This window comes from Herpailurus yagouaroundi, unplaced genomic scaffold, assembly GCF_014898765.1.
Source record: "Herpailurus yagouaroundi ecotype Mexico unplaced genomic scaffold, PumYag 67793, whole genome shotgun sequence".
Taxonomy (NCBI): Eukaryota; Metazoa; Chordata; class Mammalia; order Carnivora; family Felidae; genus Herpailurus; species Herpailurus yagouaroundi.
Window position 1 is genome coordinate 16,369,530 of NW_024420586.1, and position 12,971 is coordinate 16,382,500.

General features: G+C 48.6%; 2 protein-coding genes across 3 annotated transcripts in view; both read right to left on the reverse strand.

Moving 5' to 3' along the window:
* SRPX (sushi repeat containing protein X-linked) overlaps positions 1 to 1,462 on the reverse strand; it is a 111,552-nt gene extending 110,090 nt beyond the window's left edge. For both annotated transcript variants that reach the window (XM_040468853.1, XM_040468851.1), the window contains exon 1: positions 1,259 to 1,462. In XM_040468853.1, coding sequence (XP_040324787.1) covers positions 1,259 to 1,346 — 88 coding nt within the window. In that variant the 5' untranslated portion in view covers positions 1,347 to 1,462. The remainder of the gene's footprint in view (positions 1 to 1,258) is intronic.
* A 9,715-nt stretch (positions 1,463 to 11,177) lies between these two features.
* The window catches only part of RPGR (retinitis pigmentosa GTPase regulator), an 85,881-nt gene continuing 84,087 nt past the window's right edge, over positions 11,178 to 12,971 (reverse strand). Inside the window, exon 18 of the mRNA XM_040468847.1 lies at positions 11,178 to 11,352. Within this exon, the coding sequence (XP_040324781.1) occupies positions 11,338 to 11,352 (15 nt within the window). The 3' untranslated portion in view covers positions 11,178 to 11,337. The remainder of the gene's footprint in view (positions 11,353 to 12,971) is intronic.

Consider the following 12,971-nt stretch of genomic DNA (forward strand, 5'->3'; position numbering starts at 1 on the left):
ATACTCAACTTCTCCTCTAGGTTCATTTTAACCCAACTCCAACTCCCGCTAAAGCGGAGTGGGGGCCATGGAAATGGCACTTGTCTGGGGCCGAGGATTACGTCTCCTTTCGACTTTGCCCTGAATCAGTTTCTACCAACCAAACAGCTTAAAACTTACTAGAGACCGCTCAAAACGCAAATGCTCCTGCTTATCACTTTATACGTTTGATTCCCTCAATCATTTGGGGATGTGCGGAGTATTTCCAGCAACCATCCCTACATCTCCCAAGCACACTATCTGGGCACCCTCCACCGCCTCTCCCTCCCCCCCAGTCTTTCACCCAGAACTTGGTAGGTTCATTCCTCAGACCACGGATTTAAACTGCCCACAGCGTTGAACGCAAAGCCAAATGTTTGCACGCCCTAAAGCCCATGTCACCCACTTTCCCATCAGCACTAAATTAAAATGCGCCCCTGGATTTCTTCTCCCTTCCAGGGGTACGGGGGTGCGCCCGTGTTGCCCCGCCCCCCTGAGGCTCTCAGCTAACCTAAGACTCCCAGATGAGGGAGTCAGCTGAAGCTTTTTAGAAGGACATCTCCAAAGGCTTTGGGTGGTTTTCAACACCAAGAGAGTCTTAATAAATACCAGGGGGCCCCTTAGATGCTAGAACCACGCCCCCCAGCAACAAGAAGCCACACCCCCCGCCTCGCAGAGCCGCGCGTGTGCCGTCCAGTTTCCCTGGGGCTGACCGAGCGCATGCCACAAGTCACCACTCTCAGCTGGCACCTCTCTCCCAGAGGCGCAGACTTTCTCGGAATCCCCAGCAGGGGGGGCTGGGGGGTGCGGGAGAGGCCCCGCCTGTGCGGTCCACAAGAGCCGCTCTCCCGTGGCTCGTGCCCTGCAGCCCCGGGGGTGGCCCGGGACCTCCGGTGGGAGCGGGTAGGGGCGCCTTCCAGGACCAGCTGCCGGCCCCCTTGGGCCTCAGCCGCGCGCCACGGCGTGACAGGCACAACTCCAGGTGGTGAGAAAGCAGCGCGCCGCCAAACTTCCCTCCGTGGCCTCGGGCGCCAACGCGGGTTGGCCGGGGGCCCCTGGAAGCCCAGACGCGGAGGGTCCGCGGCGCCGGGCGGGAGGGGGCTGACGGCCGGCTCTCCCCTCCCGGCGCCCAGAGGCGAGTCCGCCGCGCGCCGCCCACCCCTCCCCGGGGCCGCCTAAGCGGAGTCCGGGGCAGACAAAAGGCGCCCCGCCGGGGAGGCTGCCCCGCCTCCGGCCCTACCTGGGAAGGCGCGGCTCGGCGGGACCCGCAGCAGCAGCAGCAGCGGCAGCAGCGGCAGCAGCGCGGCTCGGAGTGCGGAGCTCCCCATGGCGCGCCGGCACTTCGCTCGGCTCCCTGCGCTGCGCTGCGCGCTTCCAAGGGGGCGGAGGAGACGGACGCTGCCGAGGGGCTGCGCGGCGAGCGGGTGAAGCCGTGCTGGAAAACTCCTCCTCTCGCCGCTATCCCTCCCTCTCTCCCTCCCGCCTGGGGCCTGCCCTCCTCCCTCCTCCTCCCCGGGACGCTGGCGCGGTCCGGGGCTCCGACCCAGCCCCTCCTTTGGTGCCAGCACTTCTTCTGGAAGCGGGACTGGCCCCCCAGGGCCAGAGAGCGCCAGGGGCGTGCCCTAGGACACCAGATGATCCCGAATATTTTCCTGCTCTCCGATTCCGCTCACCCCGACTACGCACACTGGTGCCCAGCCGCCTCCCAGATCCTGGGCCCCCACACTGTTATCTGTGCAGAGAGCTGCGTGAGTCACACAGAAAGAGGGGGCAACCGATCGGGTCCACGTTGGCCGCTGCCGCCCGTTATTCACGGCCACGTTCGCATGAGCACGTCTCAAGTTCGGTATATTATGCCCATTTTACCCAAGAAGACACCAATGCTTGGAAACTTGCCCAGTTCACCCTTATGGGCAGAGAAGGGATTTGAACTTAGGTGTGCTGTTCTGCCGGCATCAAGGTCCACACTACAGCGTTTCTGTTTCTCTTTTGTAAGGGAATGAATCAAGGGCTGGACTGGGTGCCAGCTGCATTGCGGTTTGGAATGAATGGGGCTTGAGGTTCTCTTTCCAGGGTCGGCTGATGGACAAGCGCAAGGCACAGAAAGTTCCCTGTCTCACTCCCAGTCTTGGGGAATTCAGCTGTTGTAGTTTTCTGCAACCAGAGTTCCCCATTTCCTAGGCTGTTCTCTACCACCTCCAAGGACACCAGGACCAGCCTGAAACCTCCACCCTGTGGCCTGGCATCAGGATAGGGTTTCTAGGCTGCCTGCAGTACGGATCTGGTTTCTTCTTCCAGGCTTTCCCCCAATTTTTTTTTGTTTTTTTGTAAACCCACAAGGCAGCACCTCGCTCCTTTCCTGCCCCCAAAGAGATCTTAGCTAAGGCAAATTCTGATCAGGGCTGCTGTGTCAGGTTGTGCACTGTACAAAGGTGCCTGGAGGCAGGGGCAAGTGGGAGCCCAAATCCAGCCACCTTTGGGGCAGGGAGCTCTGTGCCTTGGCAAGGGCCACATACATGGTAGAAGGGAACTTTCTCCTCGCCACAAGCAGTCTGATCCACCAGGTAGACTAAGGGCCCTGGGAACATCCATCCAGAAGGTTTTTGAATTCTTTTATCTAGAGGCAAGCCCATTTCCCAATTTTCACAAAAGCTCCTGCCTTGAACTTCCATCTTATCTTTTCTAGGGCGGGGGGGGGGGGGGGGGGGGGGGGGGGATTCTGCATCTGTGGGTTTCTCCACTGCTGCTCCCTCCCCAAGGAGCCAACAACCCTTCAATAACCACGCCCCCACCAGTCACAAGAAAATGAGGGAGATCAGCCTCATCTGTGGCCTCCATCAGACCAGTCTCTCTACCCACAAGAAGTGGGGGGGGGGGGGGGCGGTGAGCTTCATGAAAAAACCATGTCAGGACTGGCTCCCGGACCGATGAAACTGGAATCTTTAGGGATGTGGCCTGGAGTTTGACCAGATGCATATTTTAAAAAAAAATTTTTAAGTTTATTTATTTTGAGAGAGCGAGAGCACGAGTGGGGTAGAGGCAGAGAGAGAGAGAGAGGGAGAGAGAATTCTAAGAAGGCTCCATGCTGTCAGTGCAGACCCCCACACAGGACTCGAACCCATGAACTGTGAGATCACGACCTGAGCCAAGATCAAGAGTCAGATGCTTAACCCACTAAGCCACCCAGGCACCCCTGAGCAGATGCATATTTTTGTTCCCCCATGCTCAGTGGGGCAGGTTTTAGAATGAGCTAAGGCACTATTGACATTTGGGGCTCGATATTACTTTGTTGAGGAGAGTAGCCATCTGTGCATTGAAGGATGTTTAGCAGTATCCCTGGCCTCTGTGCACCAGACTCCAGTAAAACACCTCATTTTCCAAGTCGTGACAACCAAAAAATGCCAGGCGTGGTCAAATATCTCCTTGGGGAATGTTTGCCCCCAGTGGAGAACAACTGTTCTAGGCTCATGAGCACAAGTGAATGCACACCCCAAATTCCAGGTTAGTTTGTCCAGTGGCCTTCCTTTTCTAGATCACCTCTGAAGCAAGCTCTCCTCATAAAAACTAGCAATTCTATTCTATCACGGGGCTGAGAAGGAACACGTGGCTCTCTCCTAGCCCCTGAGTCTGGCTGAATTAGACGAAATACCACTCTTGATGTTATACACTCTTTGTTATACACTCCGTGCTATGCACTCTTTGCGTGAATAACACTAATCAAAATAAGTCAGTCAGAGAAAGACAGATACCATATGATTTCACTCATATGTGGAATTTAAGAAACAAAGCAGACGAACAAAGGAAAAAAGACAAACCTAAAAACAGACTCTGAACTACAGAGAACAGATGGTTACAGATGCGGGGGTGAGGGGTGAAATAAACGAAGGGTGAGCACCAAGTAATGCAGACAAGTGTTGAATCACTCTGTTGTACACCTGAAATTAATGTAACACTGTATGTTAACTGTAATAAAATTAAAATTAAAAATAAAAATAAAATGTTATACCAAGTTTTATGGTAAAAAAAAAAAAGTTTTTCTCCCTGCTACCTTAAAGAAAACTCCAATCAGATTTTATTATTATTGCTATTACTCTTATTATTTTTTTAAGTAGGCTCCACACCCTTGAACCCACAACTGGGAAAGCCAGAGTCGCATAATCTACCGACTGAGCCACGTGCCCCATTACTATTACTATTATTCCAGGTCTCTCTCGGATAGAAGGGATGAAGGCAGAGGAAGGGGAGGAAGAGAGGTTATCAGTTTATCCCACAGTATCTTGCTAGACAATGGGAGGGTTACGTAGATTCAGAGATCTGTCTAACACCTGAACCCAGAAGATGGGGTAATAAGTTGATGGAAACAGGAAGAGAAGTCACTCAGGGGGAGCCCCAGAGCTATGATCTCATTCCTGTCCTGCTGGACGTAACTATTAACGAGTTGAAAAAAAGACACTGTTGGCGTGAGACAGCAAGCTAGGCAGGCGAGAAGAAGGTTCCAAACATCTCTCCAGGCAGCAATGCTGTACGGACTCTGAATGGTAAATAGATCATTCTACATTAGATCTCAAAAACCAAGCACACAGATAGAGAGGAGGGGAGAGTGGCTTCCCACTCGGTGCTGTGAGAGCACAACTTCTGTGCCATGTTGAGGAGGAGGTTGGCTTAAACACCACAGTCTTATCCCGAGTCAGAGCAGAATGACCCACTGTGCAGAGGAAGGAGGAGGCTTCCCGGGATTCACCCCCAATTTCTGCCTTGAGCTTGTCAAGTGAGAAACGACACTGAAGGAGGACCTGACAGCCACCTACCTGCTGCAGGAGGGAGATTTCCTGAGGACGTCAGTCAAGGCCCTTCCATCCCCGTGCCCCGGCCACATTCCCACACCTCCTCATTCTCCTCCCCCTTCAAACCAGTTCTTCTCTTTCAGAGTTAAGGGCCTGAAGTTTGAGGGGAAGGTTGGTGGCTCGCTGTACCTTGGGAAATGGATTGGCGTTTCTCAAAGTCAAGGAGCCACTCCGAAGTGATGCAGCCTAAATCAATGCTTCTCAAACTATCTGTAGTAAGGGACTATTATGTTTAATTTTTTTTAAATGTTTATTAATTTTTGATAGAACACAAGTGGGGGAGGAGAAGAGAGAGAGAGAGAAAGACAAAACCTGAAGCAGGCTCCAGGCTCTGAGCTGTCAGCGCAGAGCCCGACGCGGGGCTCGAACCCACAGACGGTGAGATCGTGACCTGAGCCGAAGTCGGACGCCCAACCGACTGAGCCACCCAGGCGCCCCATAAGGGACTATTATTTTAAAATTTCCAATCCATCATTGGCCAATGCTTTTATAAAATCAATAAACATGACTCACTAGAAAAAAAAATGAAAAAAAAAAACCAGAGAGAGAGGGAGGGCAGCACAGCTCTGGGGCTATACTGTGAGTGGCAGAGATATAGTGGATTTAGCTTTTTTTTAAAAGTTTATTCATTTTGAGAGAGAGAGAGAGAGAGAGCACACGAGCAAGCCTGAGTTGGGGGAGGGGCAGAGGGCGAGAGAGAATCCCAAGCAGGCTCCATGCTGTCAGCGCAGAACCTGACTCAGGGCTCAATCTCATAACCATGAGATCATGATCTGAGCTGAAACCAAGAGTCGGACATCCCACTGACTGAGCCATCGAGGGCGCCCCATGGATTTAGCTTTTTAATACTGTTGCCATACGAACCACAGATGATAGTAGACTGCAGGTTTCTGGGAACCCAAGACAAGGACAAGGAAATTTGACCTCAGTCTATTGGAATCATGCTAAAGGAATGGCAGAAAGATAGGGTGCGTTGGGCTGGAACTTTTGCTGATAGGTATATATCAAATATCCAGATCTGAGAGGGTTAAGGTAAGAATGCTTGAGATCAAGATCAAAAAGCTAAGGCCAGTCCAAGAATAGTATCTGTTTACAATCCCCTGGCTTAAAGAGATTTCTTCCTTAAGATAAATATTCAGAATGAAACAATACAAGCTCTACGGTATGGAAAATGTCCCCAGCATAAGGGAAAGGGAATATTTTTGCTCTAAAGATTCAAAGGAAATCACCTCTTTTATAAAAATAATAAGCTACAAAAAAGGAAAAGCAATTTTAGAAAATATCTATTTGGCATATTCAGTAACAGATTCAAGGAAAATGCTTTTATAAAGTAGGAACAGGAGGTCATACCGAGAATTGAGAAATAAAAAAACGCAGAGATTTAAAAAGGTAATTAACGGCTTTCAGTTTCAATTGCCACATGCTTGGAAGCCATCATTCCTGTCTTGGCAACCAGAAAAGGCTGGGCAAGCAGAAAAATCAGTGCCTTTTCTCGGATCCAACAAAGAAGTGCGTTTTCAAGGGCAAATCGTCACCCATCACTACCCTGATAGACAGGCACATTCAGACAGTCACAGTGGAGATCAGCTTGCCTGGAGCAGAAAACACCAGGACCCATACATTGGTAGGAACACATAAATGGCCATCTAAAAATAGCCAGAAGCTGAGTGTGGACAATTAGGAGCATAAGAAACTCCTGGGGCTGAGCCACGGCAGAAACTCCCCCACTGCTGTGGGCTTTACCTCCAAGAACCCTACCAGGTTTTCACGATGAAGGTCCAAGAGAGACCCCACCTGCTCTGGCAGGGGGAGGGGAAGAATAATCATGCTGAAATATACTCAGAGACCTCTCTGCACAAATGGGCCTCTCTGTGAGGCGAAGGACTTTACCAAAGCCTTATCTCACCTCAGGGAAGGGCATTTCCCTCACTTGTCTTGATGATTGATTCCCAGAAAAACATCATTCGGGGAACTGCCCATGTGGTTTTGGAGGGAACCTGCCAACCACAGCCACTCCAAGTCTTGGTCATAGGTGTGGTTACAGGAATCAGGTTGGGTCAATGATAGAACTTTATTCCTGAGACACCGTCATTAGAGAGGTAAGCACGGGTCCCAGGCAGGACAATCAGGCTTGCCCCCCAAATTTTAAAACAAAGAGGCACCGTATGAATGTGACCTAGGAAATGCTAGCTTTGAGTGGGGCTCAGAACGAGAAAAGATGCCACTGTGCAAGCTGGCCCTGGAGCGGGTCAAGGTGGCACTCAAGGTGTGAGTGGCAGATAGGGATGTATGCTGAAGTCTTTGGCAAGCTCCTATAGGTGAAGCAAAACCTGACCCTTCAAATTTTGTGGCAAATCCCTGCCACCTTTTCTTGATTACTACTCTCCTTTCTAGAAACAATTCTGGCCTGCCACTGGGCATTATTAGAGACTGAATCCCTGACCATGGGTCACCAAGTTACCATGTAATCTGAGCTGCCTATCTTCAACTGAGTGTTCTCCAATGGCCAAGCCATACAGTTGGGTGTGCAGAGCATCAGTCTATCATCAAATGGAAGTGATATATAGTGAAATTAGTTTGCAAGCATAATTTGTTCCAGAAACATGCTTGTAATCCAAAGCACCCACATATCAAAGCGAATTTTAAGAACCATCGGCTCAATTTTGATCATGTGACCTTTGGTGTATTACAAGACATCGCTTGTTTATCAAATTAAAACGTATTAGAAATGTTTGCTCGTCTTGTGGGACACTCGCAGAACAAGTTACAATCCAAGGTTTTACTGTATACGTAGTCAGGCTCGGGCAGGCCCCCAAAGCAGAAGTAAGTTGCATTAGGAAGTGGCCCAAATGCCCATGGCACCTCCTTTTGCTACGTTACCTTCTCTCTTCCAACATACATCTCTGGCCTGATGCAGCGTTCCCTAGGACCATCTGACTGAGGAAGAAACACCTCAGATAGTTTTGCGTGGCACGTAAATACCACCTGAAATGGTAGCGGAGAGTGGCCAACACGGCAGCCCTACTCTCTGACAGCCCCGATGGACAATGTTGAGGGCAATTCCACCTAGGAGGAAGGACTTGGAGTGGTCTACCTGATTCTGTGAATAGACACTCACACTGGTTATGGGTTTTCCTTCTCTGTCCACGTTTCTGCCAAAATCACCATCCCATGGTCTTACAGAATTCCTTGTGTGCCATCATGGTATTCTACAAGTACTGCTTCCAATCAAAGGACTCACTTGACATCAAATGAAATGAGGCAAAGGGCCCATGCTCATGGAATTCACCGGTCTTAGCAGGTCCCCCTCATCCTGAAGTAGCTTGAGAGAAGTCGAGTGGCCTTAGGGTGCCTGCGTGGTTCAGTCAGTTAAACGTCTGGCTCTTGGTTTCAGTTCAAGCCTCACACTGGGCTTTGCACTGACACTACAGAGCCTGCTTGGGATTCTCTCTCTGCCCTTCCCCTATTCCCTCTCTCTCTCTCTTTCTCAAAATAAATATTAAAAAAAAAAAAGGAAGTAGAGTGGCCTTTTGAAGACACAGTTAATGCACCAGCTAAGTGCACTGCAGGACTGGGCAAGGTCCTCCTGGATGTTGTATATGCTTTGAGTCAGGATCCAATATATGAAGCTGTTACGACCATAACCAGTATTCACCAATCCAGGGGTACAGTGGTGAAAATGGGAAGGGTACTAGTCACCGTTAGCTCTAGTGATCCATTAGCAAAATGTAACTTCTCATCCCCATGATGTATAGGCTCTGCGGGTCTAGAGGTCTTAGTTCCAAAGACAGGAATGCTTCCACCAAGGGATCCAACAATGATTCCACTGAAATGGAAGTTGAGACCATTGCCTGGGCCCTCTGGGTTCCTCGTGTCACTGAATGAACAGCAGAGAAGGGGGTTACTTTCTGGTTAGGTTGATTAATCCTGACTATCAGGGAGAAATTGTGTTGCTACTACCACACAATGGGCATAAGGAGAATATTTGGAAAGCAGGAAATCCTCAAGGTACCTTTAATATGCCCATGTCCTATAATTAAAGTCAACAGAAAACTACAACAACCCAATTCAGGCAAGGCTGCTAATATCCCAGAGCCTTCAAGAATGAAAGTTTGGGTCACTCCACCAAGCAAAAAGCCATGGCCAGCAGCCGAAGTGCCTGCTGAGAGCAAAAAGAATATGCAAAGGTAGAATGTAGGAAGAGACTAGTCACAAATATCAGCTAGGACCATGTGACCGTTGCAGAGACAATGATTGTAATAGTTATGAATATTTCTTCCTTATTTTAATATAGATGTTTCCAGGGGTGCCTGGGTGGCTCAGTCGGTTGAGTTTCCGACTTTGGCTCAGGTCATGATCTCACGGCTCGTGAGTTCAAGCCCCGCATCGGGCTCTGTGCTGATAGCTCAGAGCCTGGAGCCTGCTTCTGATTCTGTGTCTCCCTCTCTCTCTGCCCCTAACCCACTCGCATACTGTCTCTGTCTCTCTCAAAAATAAATAAACATTAAAAAAATTAATATAGATGTTTCCATATATGTTAACCAGACATTTTTGTTTTTCTTTTACATCCCTTTATCATCTAATACAAGATGTATTAGTACTACTTAACTTTATATCTCAGGATTTAAATTATAAGATATCAAAGGAAGAATGTGAACCAGCTTGGAAAAGAATGAACATCACTCAAGGACAAAAATGGAACTTTGCAATTCTCTTCTGGGGAAACAGCGTTTTTTTGTTTTTTGTTTTGTCTTTTTTTTTTTTTTTTTTAGTTGTATGGGGGATAGTTGTATGATGCTATGCAGAAGTAGGACTTTAACATTGTCTTTCTTCAGAGATTAAGTATACTTTAAGGAGATATATATGTATGCTAAGTTGACTAGGGGTGAATTTTAATGGCTTTGCAATGAGTCAACTTGGTGAGACTGAGCTACATTTCCCAGAATTCAATGTCTTGTTTATTTCCAGTTAGGGTCAGTCACAGGGGAGATTCTCGGGGAATCTGGAGGCTGGAAGGGAAGCAGTCAGTGGCCATTTTGTGGTTCTCACCTTGCCAATTTGCTGACTTACCTCGTTGATATGAAGCAGCAGCTGGGCCTGCAAGTGCCCTGCCTTCCCCGATCCTCCCTCAGCCTGACTCCTAGGTCAGGTGTATGTGTTTAGCTCTGTGATAAAGAGCCCCGCTTCTGCTGGTAGATACCCTCATCACCAAGGTCAGAGGCAACAAGAACTGTCATAGGTTATAGCCCTTCCCCACGGAGTTCCAGCTCAAGCTTGTGGGTTCCAGTCTGCACTTGATCTCCTCCCTGCACTTCATAGCTTTCCTTCTCTACTGCCTGCCCCCATGGACTTCAAGCTCCAGCATTAGACTCAGAGATAACAGCCATATGATGACTGGTCAGCAAGCTCCCACAATTGCCTAAGAGCAATTTTCAAATCCATACTGGCCTTATGCAATATATATCCCTTACTGAGTTGACTTCTCTGGTTAAACTCAGACTGACACAGGTGAGGAGCCAGTGTGGAGAGAAAATGAACTTGGTTTTGAACATGCTAAGATGGCAGCAGTGCAGGTGAAACAACAACGTGGAGACGTCTGGTGCCAAGATAATTTGCAATTCAGTAGGAGAGTTGAGGAGAGGGATATAGATTTGAAATGCTTGCATGGAGGTGAAAGATGAAGTCAGTGCTGTGGATGAATTCCTCAAGGACACTGGAGATAAAGGAAGAAAAGGAAAACGAGGATATACAAGCAGAAGAGGGGAAAGTGAAGGAGGCTGTAGCAAACATCAGCTAATGGATCTCCACAGGAGACATCTGAGTCCCAAAGGGGAAGGACTTTTTTTTTCTCTTGCCAGGCAGGTCCTGTGGAAATATGTACAAGGGAACATGACCCAGGACTAGAGGCTGACAGAAAATGGAACAGTGAGGAAACATCAGTTAGATCCTGTGGCATAACTTCTTTCCCATAAGGACTGAGCCCTGTAACCTCAAAGCCCTCTCCTTGGGTTGGATTATGGTTTGTGGCCTTACTCCCCCTTCCTCACAGAAGAGCAGAGAAGCAGAAGAGCCAGGAAGGAAGACTTTAATGTGGTAATGAGGAAACAATCATTTGCTGCCCCAGAGGCTATGCATCTGAAAAGGGCTGTTAAGTACCTTGGCCCTGGGGATGCTTTTTGCCTAAAGGCCATCGGGATCCTCAGAGATCTGCTCTCAACCTTTAGGATACCAACTTCTCAAAGAAGACCCCAGTCCTTGGCCCAGTGGGGTCTGTTCAGGACTCTGCAGAAGCAGTTTTGGCCCTTTCACCCTTCATTTCCAGCAAGATTCTTGGGCTGCCAACTTTGAAGATGTTACCACCGACCCCCTGCTTGAAGGCTGCATCCACTCAGCTGTTCCCCTTCCCTCTTGTTAATCCCTGCTGATGCTGTTGATGTTGGCACATCCTGGGGCCTCTGTCTTTTAGAATGCTGATTCATCCAGAAAGCATCTGCTGGAGGTAACAGCCTTGTCACATGTTTCAAGTCAAAGAAGGATGTGTTGGAGGAGAGGGAAAGCTTTCATTTGCTCTCGTATAATCAACCCAAAGGTCAGCATCACCGCGAGGACTTAGACTGGAAAATTAGTTTTAGAGATTGAACTCAAGAATGGCTTCCAGCTGCAAAAACAGCTAACACACACCCCCCGTATGTGTGTGGACGGTACAGGCGGCCTCTCCCTGTGGTTGTACCCATGCCCTTTCTCCTCGTTCTCCTAAAGACCTCTCTTGGATCCTGAGGGTTTCTGGCTCCTTGTGAGGTCCTCAGGGAGGCCAGAGCACATGCAGAAACCCTGCTGTTTGGCCAGAGCTCTGAGGGCCCTGGCCAAATACAAAAGCAAGCCAATTTTACAAACAATGAGTTAATAGTCCTTCCTGGGTTGCATCATACTATTAGTGATAACTAATCAAATGCTTCATTTAGTCAAATCCTGTTGGACTTTTTGTTCTGAGTGCTTTTCAAGGATCAGCCTTTCTCTGACCCTGGTAAGTAGCCAAAGAAAAGTTGATGCACGGAAAAGTTACAAGATTTGCACAAAGGCCCACAAGAGTTGAACACACCCAAGCTAAACAGAGATTCTGAGCTATCGGCTTTCGGATTCTACATTAATCTTTTTAGGTGGCTGCTTGAGCCTTCCTGCATTGCTCAAGTCCTTCTCTCTTTGCTGGATGGAGTGGGTTCAATTTCTGTTTGTTTGGAACATATACGACGTAGGCACTTTCCTCATGTACCTCATGCCCCCTTCTCTTTCGAAGGAGAATACACCAGTGATGTGTCAAGATCTTGAGTGTATGATCTGGTACAAGGAAACTTAATGTTTGGTACACCTTACTCTCAAATGCATGCTATTGCATGATGGTCATACTGTATCGTTTTCTTCCGGCTCTTTCCTTTTCAGAAAAGTTGTCTGAACTCTGCCTCTATCAACCTGCTCCAATCTGGGTCCCACACTGCTCCTCTGAGATAACTCCTGCTCTTACAAACTGCATATTGTTTGTATCAATAGACGTGTTTTTGTCCTCATCTTTATACACTTCTCGAAAGCATCCAACACTAATGACTACTTGTCACATCCAGGAACACTAATAATATTTAGCATCCAGGACACTGCACTGTCATTCCTCCAACCACTCTGCATGCTCCTTAGCCTCTGGCCACCCATGAGTCTCTGGGCAACCACTGAATGTTAAATTCCATGAGAATCTCTATACTCTTTCCCTAAGTGACCCCATCCACACTCAGAACTTTAATCACCGGCTGAACACTGAGAACTCATAAACCTATCCCTTGGGCTCCCCTCTCTGTTCCTGACCCTACTATATAACTTCTCTTGATTGTTCAAATGCATCTCCAACTCTACATATACTGAATTGATTCAGGATGTTTCAGTCTGTGTTCTGTTTCTTTCTGCCTCAGTCAGGGTCTTTGCGCATACTCGTCCTTCTGCTTGCTTTTCCTACCCCTTATTCTAGATAACATCTTAACAATACCCCCTCCCCCATCCCTCAGGTTCTTCGCAAGGTGACATTGAACACTCCTGCCATCAAGGGAGCTCTGCACTCTCCCCCCC